Source organism: Ranitomeya imitator, chromosome 3 (genome assembly GCF_032444005.1).
Source record: "Ranitomeya imitator isolate aRanImi1 chromosome 3, aRanImi1.pri, whole genome shotgun sequence".
NCBI lineage: Eukaryota > Metazoa > Chordata > Amphibia > Anura > Dendrobatidae > Ranitomeya > Ranitomeya imitator.
In genome coordinates this window covers 138,107,853-138,125,721 of record NC_091284.1, presented here as the reverse complement: position 1 = coordinate 138,125,721, position 17,869 = coordinate 138,107,853, and the positions used below count along the sequence as shown (strand labels likewise).

The 17,869-nt window shown below is 41.0% G+C and overlaps 1 protein-coding gene across 2 annotated transcripts in view; it reads right to left on the bottom strand.

The window, feature by feature from the left end:
* Positions 1-529: 529 nt before the first annotated feature.
* The window catches only part of SH3KBP1 (SH3 domain containing kinase binding protein 1), a 497,532-nt gene continuing 480,192 nt past the window's right edge, over positions 530-17,869 (bottom strand). For both annotated transcript variants that reach the window (XM_069761512.1, XM_069761513.1), the window contains 5 exons: positions 14,256-14,365; positions 8,935-9,060; positions 7,182-7,435; positions 4,493-4,556; positions 530-3,036 (listed from right to left, as the gene is read on the bottom strand). In XM_069761512.1, the coding sequence (XP_069617613.1) occupies positions 2,995-3,036; positions 4,493-4,556; positions 7,182-7,435; positions 8,935-9,060; positions 14,256-14,365 (596 nt within the window). In that variant the 3' untranslated portion in view covers positions 530-2,994. The remainder of the gene's footprint in view (positions 3,037-4,492; positions 4,557-7,181; positions 7,436-8,934; positions 9,061-14,255; positions 14,366-17,869) is intronic.

Here is a 17,869-nt window from a genome sequence, read left to right as displayed (position 1 = left end):
CGAACATAAAGTACAACGAGTCCAGAAAAAAAATATTACATAAAATGGCAAATTAGTCTTAAAAAAATTGGCCTGTAAGGAAGGTGAAAACTAGCTTAGAAGAGAAGGGGTTAAAGGTTTATTCCCAATTTATGTGATAACTTTGAAGTGGAGCAAACGACACAATACAAACTGTTCAAATTATTAATTAGATTTCTTAGACTTGATGAGGCTTTGCTTAGTTATGCTGAAAATCCACTTGCTTTTAAGCATTTTTATGTAATTTTCTATTACGTTCTTCCTTCTTTTTTGCTTACTTTTGTGTCATAGCTTAGTGAGTTGCAGTCTGTGTGGTGGAACCTTTACCTGCGCTCCTTATTTTGTCTATCTATCTATCTATCTATCTATCTATCTATCTATCTATCTATCTATCTATGTATCAGTAACCTTCCCCCATATCCAATTGTTCGGCCACTTTCTGAAAAGATTGGATAAGTCTATTTGGACACATCATGACTCATGGAAGAAATAAATCACACAATGACATCAATATAAAAAAACATTCTGTTTCATTATGAAGCTTACAACAGAGCGGCAAGTGACAATACATAAATACCAGAGATATTATAAAAATCCAAGTTAAAAACAACATCACTAAATATGCAGGGAATCTATTGTACGAGCCAAGAGATTGAATTTTTATTTGCTCAAAATACGAGAAAGGGAGCAAAAAAATGTAAAACATAATTCACACTTAGTTTTGGGTGATGACTATAAATTACAGTGAAGTGGTAAATCATAATAAGGAACATACACTGGTAACACAATGAAGTTCCTGCAAGTACAACATGTTGTAATGATGGGGACATTCATTCCATGCTATGACAAACTAGCAGTAATGTAATCTTCCACCTCTTAAGATCGTCCACACTGACTTCTGGTGTTTGCCAGTTACGGAAACAGCGGGTGACGGCAAAAACCAGTGCGTCGCTTTACCGTGATATACAAAATGGGTTACATCTACATAAATGTCACCAATTCCTTATAACCCCATGCACCGCTCTCAATGAGATCACTTGGTGGCACATTAACTTTACACACCAACTAAATATATACATACAGCAAAATCCCTTTAATTAGGCATCCAATAGTTCAGAAGTTCTGATTATTTGGCATCTGACCTATACATTTCTCTAGGTAGATTTCATCCACAACATATAAATGACAGTCCAATAATCCAGTGTATTAGTTCATCTGTCATCTCTCAGGTCCCATCAAAGCTGAATTAAAGACATTTTATTGTATATATACATATATAACACTCAATCACCCAGATTTCTAGGTGTTTGTCCTGATTCTTAGACCCCATGTGGGGTGCAGCTTGAGAAAGGGCAACGTCACATATAAGTATGGGAGAGACATGTCACATTAGATTTATCCTTCTATACTTTCCCGTTTGTGTTCACTCGAAGATGATAGAAAATGAGACATATTCAGCATCTTCTTCATTCTTGCAATGCAAAGAGGCATAACAAGTGCACCAACCGACCTCATGGCAACACCGATAGTCCACGCAATTGTCGCCAATTTTGAGTAGAATCTTTACCAGTTTGTCTACAAATGTGATTATTAACGCTAGTTTTTGGGCATGTTTCTACATTTTTCTATACCATGTTAGATATCAATACAGTATATATTCATATTGCATTTTTTGATTTAAACATTTACGCATCATACAATTAAAAATATAGTCATTGGTATAATGTGTATTTTACAATTTGTACCACTAGAGGGCTCTGTTGTACTTTAGTGACTTCAAATAAGCTGCACGCAGTACCGAACGTCACCACTAGAGTGAAATTCCGAAATCTCAGCTGCTTGTAAACAAGGGACAGGTTGGCTTTCACAATCATCGTCTTTATTCATTGCTTCACTACTTGGAGAGCGAATGTAAACTAATCCAGAACCCTATTCTAAAATACATTTACGATCCCTTGTATACCAAATTATTGTAAAGTATTGTCCGTATCTTCCAATCAGAATTCCATTACTACTGAATCCAAAGAAATATTCAACTGATGTGGTCACCTATTTCTCTCCAACTATTTGCATTTTTTATTTTATTTTTAGCATAAATCTATAATTCCTCCTCCATTACTAGAATAATAATCATTTTTGTGTATTTCTAATTTGCATCTTGTCTTTTAAAAATAAAAGTAACCATATTTCCTAAATGATAAAGTTTATTTTTAAGTTATTTTATTGCATTTTCTATTATTATTATAATAGCCCTGTTAACCTTCTGTCTCAGGTGACGTCCGGAGAAGGGCGTTTCTGACCCTACAAGCTTCCTCTGGCCGGTCTCACCACCAATGTAGTTAGGGCCAACTTGTAACTATTGTGTTTCTGCAGGAATGAAAAATTAAAAAAAGGCACAAATTATCTTTAAACACCATACTTTCCTGTCTTAGGGAACACATTCGTAAAGTTCAGTGAAAAGCAAAGCGTTTTATCACATTGTATGAACAGTACTTTGCATATGTACGTTTCCAGTCACAGTCAGAGATCCAAGCCCGTACAGTATATCTCAGAAGGTAACGGAAAGGACAAGAAAGGGTTACTCAGCTGCACAGATATTTAAGAAAATCCGAGATAAAAGACGTAATAAAAAAGAAAAAAAAACATAAAATTTTAAAGCTTGTAAACAGACAATTGGAAATACTCTTTATTCATGGAAAAATATCATAAAAAAGTACCACTCTGAAGAAAAACTGCCTGAGTTTCCTTCATGCGCAGTCTCGAGGAGGAACACTTCAGCACAACGTCCACCGATATACACGTGGGTGAGCAGTAGACAAGTCACCAGGGTGTCCTTGGTAGGGTGAACTGCTGTTGTGCTTGTCGCGTTTGAGGCAAATTTTAGATCATTTGGCACCAAAAGTATTTTGGCCTTGGAGGAAAGAAAAGTTCATGATTCTAGGACTTCTGATGTGGGGTACGACTTATTCATTGTTCTCATTTGGATTGTAGAGATTTCTTAATTTCATTCACATCCATCTGGAATAAAAATGGAGATGGGATTTAGAGCATCAACTGTTTCATCTACAAAGGGCACAGTCAGCCAGAACACGGGGCACAGTCCGCTGGTACAAGGGGCACAGTCCGCTGGTACAAGGGGCACAGTCTGCTGGTACAAGGGGCACATTCAGCTAGTACAAGAGGCACAGTCCCCTGTACCAGGGGCACACGCAGTTGGTACAAGGGGCACACGCAGCTGGTGCAAAGAGCATTCTTTGTTGGTACAAAGGGCACACTCAGCTGGTACAAGGGGCACACTCAGCTGGTACAAGGGGCACAGTCAGCTGGTACAAGGGGCACAGTCAGCTAGTACAAGGGGCACAGTCAGCTAGTACAAGGGGCACAGTCCCCTTGTACCAGGGGCACACGCAGTTGGTACAAGGGGCACAATCCGCTGGTACAATGGCCACAGTCCGCTGGTACAAGGGGCACAGTCAGCTAGTACAAGGGGCACAGTCCCCTTGTACCAGGGGCACACGCAGTTGCTACAAGGGGCACATGCAGCTGGTGCAAAGAGCATTCTTTGTTGGTACAGGGGGCACACTCAGCTGGTACAAGGGTCACACTCAGCTGGTACAAGGAGCACACTCAGCTGGTACAAGGGGCACACTCAGCTGGTACAAGGGGCACACTCAGCTGGTACAAGGGGCACACTCCGCTGGTACAAGGGGCACACTCCGCTGGTACAAAGACCATTATTTGCTGGTACAATGGGGCATTCTCTTATGGTACAAAAGGAAGGGCATAGTCTGCTGGTACAAGGAGTACTCTCTGCTGCTACAAGCAGTACAGTCTACTGATCCAAGGGGCACGCTCGGCTGGTCCGAAGAGAATGCACTGCTGGTACGAGGGGCATACTCTGCTGATGAATTCTCTGCTGGAACAAGGGCAATGGCTCTGCTGGTATTTGGGAAGTGCTCCATTTGTACAAGGACCATGTTCTGCTGGAACAGCGATAGAATACAGAAAGGAAGGCAATACCTTCCAGAGATAGATCGTTATGTTAACAGGTATTACAGAGGAAGTGACAGGTTTTTTTTTACCCACACACCCAATTCCTTTTCCAAAGTATATGAAACCAATGATATAATGGCAGCGATTTATTAAAAAGTGATTAAATGTTTTCACAAAAAGATTGTATTTTTTGTTCCTTCAATTGCCTGCAGATTGGTGAGTGTCTTGGTTCTGAGACCGCTATCGATCACTAAAAGTCCCCTGAAATGTTGTCCCAACAATCAGCAGTCAAATGAAGGAAAAAGACTACTTATTTTCTTTACACCTTTTTAAGGAGGAAGTCTATGTTTGATGATCTACTACCAGGACACTGATAATTTCAGATTTTTATCACATCACCAGAACCTGTTGTCATAGCACAACTACAGCATAGATTTCCAAACTACTGTTTAGGAAGGGCTTTAAGTCAAACAATGTGTACCTGTAATCGTAGACGGATCTTCTTTTCTTCATCCAGCTCAGACAGTAATTGTTTTATTTCTTTCCTGAAATGAAAAAAACAAGAATGATGGAGTTTATTTTCTGGGGTAACTTCATGTATACTAAAGTATGGTTTAAATAGCAGCAAAGTGACCCCTGAAATACTGCTTGGGGTAAGCGGTGTTGAGATCTGAGCTATGTGCTCCATAGATGATTTATTTCACAGTCTTCTTTGCATATACTGAATATGCCATATTAGGCTACGTTCCCATTTGCGTTGTGCGCCGCTGCGTCGGCGACGCAATGCACAACGCAAATAAAAACGCACCAAAACGCACGCAAAAACGCTGCGTTTTGCGACGAATGCGTCCTTTTTTGCCGAAATTTGGACGCAAGAAAAATGCAACTTGTTGCGTTTTCTGCGCCCGACGCTTGCGGCAAAAAAACGCATGCGTTGCACAACGCAGCACAACGCATGTCCATGCGTCCCCCATGTTAAATATAGGGGCGCATGATGCATGCGTCGCCGCAAAACACGCAAAACGCTAATGTGATAGGCTGACAATAATGTGCCGCTCCCTATATCACCCTACCTGTTCCTTATATTGGATAAATAAATTAATGTTAACCAGAAAAACAACAAATCTTCAGATGACAAATCCGCATTTGCAAAGAGGCAAACATATCCGAAACATTTAGACGATGTGGACACATCATCCTGGGTTCTCCATCGAGCCTTTTAATAATCCTGGGCCTACATATTTTAAGCATAGAGCCAGCAACTTACTGCTTATGCATAGAGCAATATTTCAAGCTTCATATCCAGAGTTGAGCTCCCACCCCATGGCAAGATCACCCGAGGTACAACATATTCCGACCACCTTAAAAACCCTTCATCTTTGGGTTGGAGTCTGTTTTTTGGGCTCGCGAGACGTCTGAGGGTGGAAATACGCAAGGGGGCACGTTCTGAGGAGACATGGCCGTGATAGTCCACAAAAACATTCCCCACTATGATGACTTAACTGGATCCGGAGGAGGAGACGCGAAGCAGTATACATCTCCAGGAGAAACTCAGCAAGTGTGAATCAACTAAACCAGGCAGCGGTGTATTTATGTGCCTCCACTATATTCACACCTTGGTCAGTCACTGATGTGCAATGCCTAGCATCTTCTCTATTATGCCCCATACACCAGGCACCTTATTGCCGCTCTGGTGATATGCTCAGTGACTTTGCGACCTGCTTCAGACACTACATCACATAAGTCAAGTGATTCCGCTGTATTATATGTCCATCCTTTTCTCCTCTTTAATATGGCCCTAAATATAAAGAAGGTTTTGTTCTTCTCTATGGAGCTTCTCACAAAGGTCAGAAATGAGAGACCTGCTCTTCATATCGGTTTGTTAAAAAAAAAACCAAAGGTATAAACTGGGATATAAACTGGTGTGCATGCAGCATGTAAGCGCACATTCACACTGGCCGCTAAACAGAAAAACAAAGACAGAAACATAATGATTGAATACCCTGAGGTAAATAAAGAAATAAATAGCATAGGACATGAAAACAATATACGGTACTTATTTAACATGTTTTTGATCAAAAAACAATCATTTAATATTCAATCATTTTGTTTATATCTGTTTGTTAGTTACGGTGCTAATGCAACAAGCTGACACACAGCCGCGAGCCACACATCAAAGGTCCGTGAGCCACAGGTTGGAAAGCCCTTTTCTAGATCTTGTAGTGTACACGGTCTAATTCTTTCTTTTTTCCCTCTGTCTAGGGGCACTGGCCGAATGTTTTAGATTACCAGTGGATCTCACTATATAAGTGCAGGAGAAAGATAGGTACATTCTTGCAAACTGAGATGTACTAAATGCAAAAAAGGATGAAAAACCATAGGACACAAAAATATAGTCATATAGTCACACAGTCTGAGGCTTTATTCTGCCTTGTCAAAAACAGCATCCCAACTCATTTCTTTTACTACTGGAAGCTGATAGTAAATGGGCCTAAGTACGGTATATGGCTGTACATTTGCACACCGCACCTTTGAATCCAACTAAAGAAAAGAAGGTCAGTCCATTTTCTGAAAGTATACCTAAACAATCTGCTAATGTGCTGAATGAAGTCTTACATCCATTAGAGACTGTTAGATGAGGGTGAATAGCTTTTGTTAATTACGGTACTTCGTATTCTCTGATAAATTGATATTTTGGAACATAATTGCAGATTTGTTTTTCGTCTGTTGCTGAGTCTTATTTTAGCCAGAAGGAAATCACTGACTGTGACAATTATAGCGTCTCTTAGCTCTGATCTGGTGAAAATAAGCTCCGACTGAATTCACGGTCAGAGAAAAAAAAGTATGTACGGTATTAATTATTAAGGTGATGAAATAAATAAATATGACATAAATAATACAATGTCTCATGACATCTTAAGAGCTTATTTCATCAGGAAAACCTGTTACAGATGAGAACCTCCAGGAAGCCTCTTTTATGAGCCCTGACTAGCAAGGCTCTTCATCTTATAGACTCAGGTGGCTATATATGACGTGGAAGCCATTTGTTTGGTTTGCACATTATACAAAGTCATCCATGACATTTTTGAAACTTTACACAAAAATACTAAATGAGAACAAGCCCTTTCATTTAATTCCTGGCTGCTGGTATCTTGTATAATAAAGCTTACTTTTGCTGGTCCTTCATTGTCTCAACGATGCTTCGCAGCTCCTTGACTTGTGCCTGCAGCTCTTCTAGTGATGACTGGCCATGTTCAACTTTGTGTCTTGCATCGGAGCTTCCAAAGGACGGAGAGTTTGACCGGTGACTACTTGAGGTGACAGAGTGAAAGGCTGATGGGACTCCAGGAGCGCCGTGTGAGAAACTAACACTTGAAATCAAGCCTCCTGGTTTGGGGGGCAACGCAGCTCTGTTATCTGGTACCTACGAGACAGAAAATAAACTGAATATCTACAGGAAGTTATTATTATAAGGACACATGTAGTAATCGTAAAGGAATATCTCCCACATGCTGGTAAATCATTGCATAAATTCGGCCGTAATGTGTGTGCTATTAGGTAGTCTTTCATTATTGAAAGATGTTAAGAAAATGCAGCACCAGTTATAGCTCAGCCTCTCTGATTAAACAGGAAAAAAAACACAAAAAACACTTTCATTTAATATTATAATATATACAGTGAGGAGGACCACAGATGTTACAGAACTGACTTGGCTAATGTAGCACAAGCTATCCATTAGTTCGGTGACAAAAGTAAGATTACTGGGGGTCTGTACACTGGGACCTCCATCAATTGCAAGAACAGAGATCCATTCACTTCTAAGAGTTTGTGGAACAGCAGTACGCGTGTCCACTTTTGCCATAGGCAGTCAATAGAGCGGTGGCTGTAGATACGCCCTAATGCTCCATTCACATGAGAAATACAGTCCTCAGGATTGGTGGAACTCCCAGCAGTTTGACCCTGAATTATCATATAATAATCACCTATTGTTTGTAGGATAATCACTTTGAAGGGGTTGTCCCAACTTAGCAATCTACCATACAAGTACAAGACTGTAGTGATGGTGGCGCATGTGCACTACTGCTCCATTCAATTTCTATGGGTCTGCCAGAGTCCCACAGACAATGACTGGAGTGGTGCTATACAATGTTCAGTCATCACTCTAGTCAAACAGGGCACTTTAGAGCCCATATTTTGGGACTGTAGTAATCACAGCAGTGGGACCTCAAGCAATCTGCAGTAGTGAGCAAATAGATTTGCGGTATCCTTGTTCAACGGACACAAGCAGTCATTGGTCATCGGAGCAGAGCCCTGTGAATCCATACTGCCTGTGAATCCATACTGCCTGTGAATCCATACAGGCCTGTCATAGTGTCATGTGTGCATAGCACCTGAACAATGATAGTGGGCCAGGCCTATGAATCAGAAGAAGTGCTGGGAATACCACCATGAGCTTCACAGGGCTTTGGTCTGGCAGCCATGGACTACCAATATGGCAGCTGGACTAAAGTCCTACGAATCTTTTTGGCATTTTTAATCAGCAGATTATTACCTATTCTATGTATGGATGATAACTTTGTCAAGTTGTACAATACCTTAAAGGGAGAAATCTATGATAAACTGGAAAAAATATTCTGGAAAAAGATTTTCCCACAACTACTTATTTACCTTTTATAAGGGAAGAGAGTACACCCTATGGACCATCAGCACAACAGGAAATAGGGCGGCCATAGTAGACAACTATATTGCTATACTCTCCTATAAACATGGATTATCTACACCTTTCCTCCATAGTAAAAGATCTCCATATAAGCATGTACCCAGCTACAGTATGTTCTAGCTCAGCATATCAGATATTGACTTCTAACCCTCTCAATCCTAATTGTATTGATCCACAACATAGCGCACGCTCCCCTTACTTACCTGTGATGTAAGACTACGTGGGGCTTTCTTGGATGAGTCTATAGTTCTCTGTGACAGGTGATTGATGTCATCCTTGTCATCTTCTGGACTTGGAGAGTCAAAGAAATCAGGACTGGAAAGGGAGGACTACAAAAGAATGTACAGAATAAAAGTATACTGAATGTAACAATATTTCCTACATGACAAGAAGATGTGTAATAAGACAGCCATCACCATTCTTACGAGCACAGCTATAAAGAGACTCTTCAGTGAAAATGAATTGACTAGAGAACAACACTAATATATTAGCTACGGTAAGTGCTGTGATGTGCTTTTTATGATAGTCTACCCTTGGGACCATTTGAGCTTCCTCCATCCCTATCTTCCTTCTATTTTCACAGCATTAAGGCAACTGTACTCATGAGAAGAAGTTACACTCCTTGAAAACTACAGCCGTGTATACATTGACCTGCTTGGCTCAGGAGAAGGCTCACTATTTGCCTTATAAATAGGACTAGCAGAATAATTAGAAGAATGTTTAAGGACTCGGCTGGGCAGCATAAAGTGTATCACTGCAGCTCTCCTATTCTGCCTTTGACTCCATGCATGACACAACGCAGGGGAAGAAACCTGAGGGATCACCTTGTAAGAAGCCACCATGTGGCAAAACAAAAATCATTCTTTAATTCTGGTGGCCCCAAACATGGTTGCTTTCCTTGCGGGTCATGCATGGCTTGTCCCATTATCCTTAGATGTGGGACCTTCACATCATCTGATGGGAGCAGGGAATTTAAAATCTGCGACTTTATTTCATGTAACACCACACACGTAATTTATTATGCTACTTGTCCCTGCTCCCTCATTTATGTAGGTCTCACATCTAGGGAGCTAAAGACAAGAACTTGCGAACATGTATGCAATATTCTTGCGGCAAGGAAGCGTCAGATATGTTGACACTTAAAACTATACCAAAACATTTCAGGACTTTTCATGGGTCCGCTCCCATATGTTTGAGGGTCAGGGGCATTGACACAATACATGGTGGTTCTAGGGGTTGCAATTTAACAGATCCTAGCTCAACAAGAATGCAGGTGGATTGTCAGCCTTGACACCATGTCTCGAAAGGGCTTGAATGAAAAGCTCAGTTTTGTCCCTTTTTTGTGACATATTCCCGCCTGTTTGACCTGTTCTCGCCTATTCTGTATGGCTGTTTACCCTCGATATATATAGTTTTTCACCATTCTGTGCATTGTTATGATCCTGTGGTTTCTCTGCCATTTTGATTTTTAATTGATGGTTTGTCCTTAGTTTTTATTGTTGGTTCCTTTTATCCGTATCCTGACCTTTGGGTGCCCTTTGTGAAGACTGTATGTGCTTTTTCGGACGTATCTCCTCCATTCCCTGCTCGTTTGTGTCACGGTCATGGCCAGTCTGTCAGGAGATTCCTATTATTGGCCTTATGAAGAGCTGCCATATATGTATGAAATTTCTTAGCCATCTTTTGGTTGGCTTTTGCAGTCTGGTTTTACCCATTGTGAAAATAATAGCTATTAACTGCTGCCATGCTGGAGTATGGTTAATGTAATTTTCTTATAGTATTATTGTATGTATGCTTTACAGTGATCCCTCCATTTTTTTTGGCAATATGTGTGTCCCTTTACACTTATATTTTTATAATATTTTTCTAGCCTATGCTATAATATTATAACTGCTCCGCATTGCCAATATACATGGTTTATATTTTTATATTTGTTAGTCATCATTTCTTGATGCCCTGTGATATTTCATTATTTTTTCATTTTTTGTGTATGGCACTTATATGCACTAGGTACTGAGTTTTGTACCCTTTTTAGTATATTGCTTATCACTATTCATTTTTCTCATTCTTTTCCTTTCACCTTTTCCCCCACTTTTTTCATATCTCATTATTTACCTTCATTCTTATTTCTCCCATATGTGTGATTTTCTTTCTTGGAGGTTCGCTGATACTCTCTATGCATTAATGGCTATTACCCAAGATGCCACTTCTATATTTGACTGTGCGCTCTCACAATGTGGCCACCGCCGTCGCTCCCTCTGTAGCTATCGATTCAGTTGCTGTGCGAACGCTCCGTGACATCATAGGGTGCAAGTTCACCCGCATGCGCACAGTAATGCGACGGCGGTGGAGGAGGTGACCGGAAGTGTACAGAGTTTCCTGGGGCATATTTAATCAGTGAGTTTGGGACATTCCATCATCCCCTTCGACAAAGTTTGTAAACGAAACGCGAGTCAGGGGCCGCTGTGACACACCATGGGTAAGCAGATCGGAGTTGTTAATGACAGGCTCATTATTTTGTGCACACATTGCACTTTATCCTTACTGCTTTTATTTTTGGGCCTGTGCTATAGTGATTTCCTGGATATGTCTTACTGGTCTTATTTCTGCACTAGATGGAGACCCGATGCGAGGGCGGTAATGTCACGATGGGGCAGGCATGTGGCGCTTTTGTTGCCTAATGGCATCCTGTGATAATCTATTGACTTTTGCTTCAGGTGACTCATGTGCTTGACGCCTACGCTTATATGCATTGTTTTTCTCCCAGCGATGCTGTTGCTCTTCAAGAGTCTCAATTGCCTTTTGTTGTCTTCGACGTTGTGCCTTTGCTGCTTTCTTTTCATTGTCATTGGCGTACTTTTTATGCGGAGCCATGTTGGCGTTGATATTTGCTTTTTAAAGGGGTTTTCCTACGAAAAAAAAGTTCATTTTAAAAATTGTCTGTGTCTGACAGTGTACCAAACATACCACAGCTCCTGGGCAGGGGAGGAAGCAAAAGACAATGCTTACATTACAGCAGGAGATCGCAGAGGATACATTTTTTGAGGTACAATTTTAAAAAATATTTTACCTCACAAAATGAATCCTCTGCGATCCCCTGCTGTAATGTCAGTATTATCTTTTGCTTCCTCCCATCCCCAGGAGATGTGGTATGCTCCGTACACGGTCAGACACAGTCAATTTCTAAAATGAACTTTCGTTTGTGGGAAAACCCATTTAATGTGACCGGCTTCTTCTGCCAGTAGACATGTCGCACATCTGACGCCGGGATCAACCGAATGATTCACTGAACCTGAGCGTAATTCACGCAGGCGCAGTAAATCAGAACACTGCCATCTTTGTGCAAACAGATAGCGGCGGTCAAATTAAAACTGCGCATGCACTCCTCCTGTATAAAGATGGTGGCAGTCAGTGAATCATTCGGCTGATCCCGGCGGCATGTTTGCGATGGTGTTACGCTGTTGGTACAGCACAAGAGGCTGTGTGAGTGTGTATGTGTGTGACTGTGAATATGAGTGTGTGAATGTGTAAGTCAGAGTGTGTGTGTGGTGCATATGGCGTATAGAGTGTGTGTGATGCGACGGTGTTCCGCTGGTGGTATCGTGCGATAGGTTGGTACCAGCAGCAGTTTCCATATTGAGACACCCATCACTTGGGTGTCCCAATATGGCGGTCGGCGAACTTCCTCCTCTTGGAATTCTGGGATACGGTGACATCTGGACAGAACAGGAAATGAAAACATTACAAGGCAATTACATAAATAGATTGCTGTCTGTCTTCCTTCCTCGCCTACCTTCATGCCTCCACCATATGTTTCCATGTTTACTCGGATACATGTTTTTTATTTTATATGTGTGTTTCATGTGTATTAATAAAAATTGTAAAAATATATATAATTTGGCCTGCACTCTAAATTTAGATCGGGGTGCTGGTGAGACAGACTGTAGGTCTAGTATCAGTATTATTTAAATCCACCGCATTCCCTGTGTGGAATATCTTAGAAACAAAAGGATTTTTTGAAACTTGCTAATTTATTCAAGTGAAAAACAGAAATCAATCAAATGTGACAGATCAAATAGTAGGTACAAGCGACTCAATCTGATGTGACGTTTCGACCCTCCCGGGTCTTACTCTAAAGTCGCACTTAATCCAGGATTTATGAGTGGCTCTTATGGTAAAGAGGATGTTGTCCCTGTAGTGTCAGGGGGCTGGGGAGAATGATAGTGACGTTAGCAGCCTGTGATGGATAGGCAGTTACATAAAGGCCCAACATACGTCCAAAAGTAATAGTGATTTACCATGTACAGTCCCTTTGATACCAAGTATGGCCTAATAGTTGATTTTTCTCTTAGTGTGACCTTGTTGAGGAATAGCAGTGGTGCATCAGCGTCTTGCTGCTGTTTGCATATGCAATTTATATAGAGAGTTGGTATGCCTCAGGACGCAGGAGTGCTATCCCCCATCCACTAAGGGTATTAAGCCTACATGTCCACCAACAAGACGCAGATGCGCCGCTGTTACCCCTCTACAAGGCTTTATCCAGAACTGGCAAATCCATTAAACCACATACAACTTACCAGCAATTTAAGGCTGATACGCTGGCACCTGCAAAAAAGGTTGTCTCCAGTGACATACCAACTCTCTATATAAATCGCATATGCAAACAGCAGCAAGACGCTGATGCACCACTGCTATTCCTCAACAAGGTCACACTAAGAGAAAAATTAACTATTAGGCCATACTTGGTATCAAAGGGACTGTACCTGGTAAATCACTATTACTTTTGGACGTATGTTGGGACTCTATGTAACTGCCTATCCATCACAGGCTGCTAACGTCACTATCATTCTCCCCAGCCCCCTGACACTACAGGGATAACATCCTCTTTACCATAAGAGCCACTCATAAATCCTGGATTAAGTGCGACTTTAGAGTAAGACCCGGGAGGGTCGAAACGTCACATCAGATTGAGTCGCTTGTACCTACTATTTGATCTGTCACATTTGATTGATTTCTGCTTTTCACTTGAATAAATTAGCAAGTTTCAAAAAATCCTTTTGTTTCTAAGATATTCCACACAGGGAGTGCGGTGGATTTCAATAATACTAATATTAATAAAAATTGGACTTGATTTTGTTTATAAATTCTGGTGGTTTATGGCTTACTCCAATTCTCTAGTTTCATAACGTCTAACATCTTTTGGGAGTAACCGCCTCTTTGCATTTCCTCTATATTTTTGGGTGAGCTATACTTTATTATGCCCTCAGCCCAATCATTGTTATTATATAGAAAAATAAGACTAAAAAAGCCACAGCCAGCTCACCGACAGACCGAAGGAGCACGGAGATATCGTCCCGACCAAGACGTGCAGCAATGGAAAATGACACCTTTTCCTCATTTTCAATCATTGTTATTGTGCATTTTGATTACTGTTTTAGCTCTCCTATTCTGTACAGCACTTATGTTCATTAAATAATAGGCTGTGCCTAGTCGTTTTCGAACAAGAAATGTGGCACATACATACCGATGTCAGAGACTGGGAAGGTGGACGTCTCCCGCTGGATTTAGGCCTTGAAGCAGTAGGATGACTAAGTTTCTCTCCAGTTGACACAAGGGAATCAAAGCCTTCAACATCTAAAAGATAAAATACAGATATGGCAACATCTAGATAGGCAACAAACCTATCAACTAGGTTAAATCTCTTTCTCTTCAAGTTGGATACGGTCAAAGATCTCTGTCTTGTACACTGGCCTTTATTCTTTTTATCACTAGTACTCAGTCACCTTCACCAAAAATTAAAAAAAAAAAAAAGGAGGAACTTCTGTAATGTCATTAAACAGGCACTCGTGTTATAGATTTACTCCATTCAGGAACAGAGAGTTTGGACAGTGTAATGATCTACAGTTTACATGAAGCTTCTATGGTGTTCTTTTATTCTGGGTATTTATATATATTGCTCTATGTAAATAGGATTTTTAGTTGTAAGCATATATGGTAATCTATAATTCCTCAGCTACTGATGACCAACACAGACTGAAATATATCACATGCCAAAATTTCAACTTATCTGTCCCATCTACCCAGTTCTTTGCACAAAAGAACACAGCCATTAAATGGCCAATGATGGAAAAAAAAAAGTCAGAATTTTACATTTGGCCAACAGTTTCCGATCGCCAATTTCAGTGGGCTGAAAAACACAAAGCACTGGTGAACAAAAACAGCATGAAACTGAATGAGAGTGGCACTCACCACTGGTACATGAAAATACAGCACTTTATTGTGGTTGTCACATGAGGAGAGGAGACATAAAAAGGTAAGTAAGCGATAGCTGTTTCATGTAAACTATCCTTCTTCTGGCTGAGCCGACTGTCGCTTACTTACCTCTTTATGTCTCCTCTCCTCACATGATGACCACAATATAGTGCTGTATATTCAAGTACCAGTGTTGAGTGCCACTCTCATTCAGTTTTTCATGTTTTTGCTCATAATTTTGCTTTATCTTTATAACTTTATCTCAATCTGAGCACTGCTATATCTGACCATCCATTAGTTATGTTTGCCCTAATGCGTTCCTGGAGGGTGTGCTAGCAGTTCCAGAAATGCTGCCTTTTTGTTATTTGTTGGACAAATAAAATGGTGCGCAACATAAATAGAATTAAAGGGCTTGATTGCTTTTCAGGAGTGCACCACTCCCCAGACTCACAGCTACCAACTTGCTAAGAATCAGTGCGCTCCTGCTTGATTGATAGTTCAGGCTAGATGTGAATCTCCGATGCTATATGAGACAGCATTAAAGGAGCGCAGTGGTACTGAAGCTGGCCAGGATCGGAGCTAATAGCATGCTCCAGTGATCCTGTCCAGTGTCAGTGCAGTGTTTACAAGCTCACTATGAAAGAGCTTATAAGTGCATGTTTAGCCACTGCTACTGTCTAGGCACTGAACAGTAAACAATAAAAAATATAATTTTAATTATCTTTATTCTGCATTAACTAAAGTTTAATAAAACATGCACATTAGGGAGCTTGATGAATCCTTAGTGTGTGTTATCAGTGCTGTATACAGATCTACGAGGGTGCTGCAGCTCCTAGAGAAAGAGAGAAAGAGAAGGACGAACAGATTTGCAGAGAGCGTGTTGGAGAAGCCCAGGAGAGTGAGATCTGGGGAGACTAGCTGCGATTGAGCTACCTCCCTGCAGAGCGCAGACATCGGTAGCCGGAAGACCGAGGCTGTGAGGGACTCCAAGACTTACAGCAGAAACTGTCAGGACAGGGGACTACACGTCACCTGTTCACCTGGAGACACAGTGTTGCATAGAGCCCGGGTTATAATAGAGACCCTGAAAAAAGGCTCGAGCCACCTGTCATACGGGTTAGTGTCCCAACTTTAAGGAGGACAGAGAGAATAAGGAGGACAGAGAGAATAGTGAGGACCTTGACAGAAGCCACAGGCAGCAAGGGACTACATTAAAGTGTTATCAGTACTGTATACAGACCTTTCTGGTATCAGACACCATGTTATCAGTGCTGTATACAGATCTTTCTGGTATCAGACACCATGATATCAGTGCTGTATACAGATCTTTCTGGTATCGGACACCATGATATCAGTGCTGTATACAGATCTTTCTGGTATCAGACACCATGTTATCAGTGCTGTATACAGACCATGTTATCAGTGCTGTATACAGATCTTTCTGGTATCAGACACCATGATATCAGTGCTGTATACAGATCTTTCTGGTATCAGACACCATGATATCAGTGCTGTATACAGATCTTTCTGGTATCAGACACCATGTTATCAGTGCTGTATACAGACCATGTTATCAGTGCTGTATACAGATCTTTCTGGTATCAGACCACCATGTTCCCAGTGTTGTATACAGATTTCTCTGGTATCAGACCACCCTATTATCCATGCTGTGTACTGATATTTCTGACTTGCTACTGTGGCAAATCAGTGTACCACCCCTGGATTGCTGTTTGCTGATTGGTGTCAGGCAGCTCGGGGATCTCAAGTTACCCGTGAAATTCAGAATATACTTGCCTAGCATTTCACCGGCCTCTTACTATTTTCATGTGATCTTTAACTCTTTCATGACATGCGCCATACTAGTACTGCTCAAGTCGTGTGTCGTGTTTTGAACAGCTGACCTGTGCCCGAAACAGCCCTGGGTGGAATCACGATCCACCCGCGGCTATTAACCCGTTAAATGCCGCTGTCAAACACTGACTGCGGCATTTAATGCACGCTTCCAGCGATCGCGCCGGAAATCCGCCCATCGGTGACCCCGTTACGTGACCGCGGGTCACCGATGGGTTGGCATGACAACCAGAGGTCTCCTGGAGGCCTCTATGGTTGTCACTGCCGGATTGCTATAAGCGCCACCCGGTGGTCATTAATTCTGCTACATACAGGTGATCTGATCATCGCCTGTATGTAGCAGAGCCGATCGGGTTATGGCAGCTTCTAGTCTCCGTTGGAGACTATTGAAGCATGCCAAAAGTAAAAAAAAAGTTTTTAAAAATATTAAAGAAAATTAAAAAAAAATTAAAAGTTTAAATCACCCCTCTTTTGCCGCATTCAAAATAAAACAATAAAAAAAATTCAAACATACACATATTTGGTATCGCCGAGTTCAGAATTGCCCGATCTATCAATATAAAAAAAGAACTAACCTGATCACTAAATGGCGTAACGAGAAAAAATTAAAACCGCCAGAATTACGTTTTTTGGTCGCCACAACTTTGAATTAAAATGCAATAACGAGAGATCAAAAGGTCGTATCTACACTAAAATGGTATCATTAAAAACATCAGCTCGGGATGCAAAAAAAGCCCTCACCCAGCCCGAGATCACGAAAAATGGAGACGCTACGGATATCGGGAAATGGCGCATTTTTTAAAACAAATGTTGGATTTTTTTCACCACTTAAATAAAAAAAGAAACTAGACATGTTTAGTGTCTATGAACTCGTAATGACTTGGAGACTCATAATGGCAGGTTAGTTTTAGCATTTGGTTAACATGGTAAAAAAATCCCCAAAACTGATGTGGAATTGCACGTTTTTTGCAATTTCACCGCACTTGGAATTTTTTTCCCATTTTTTGAGCACACGATATAGTAAACCAATGGAGT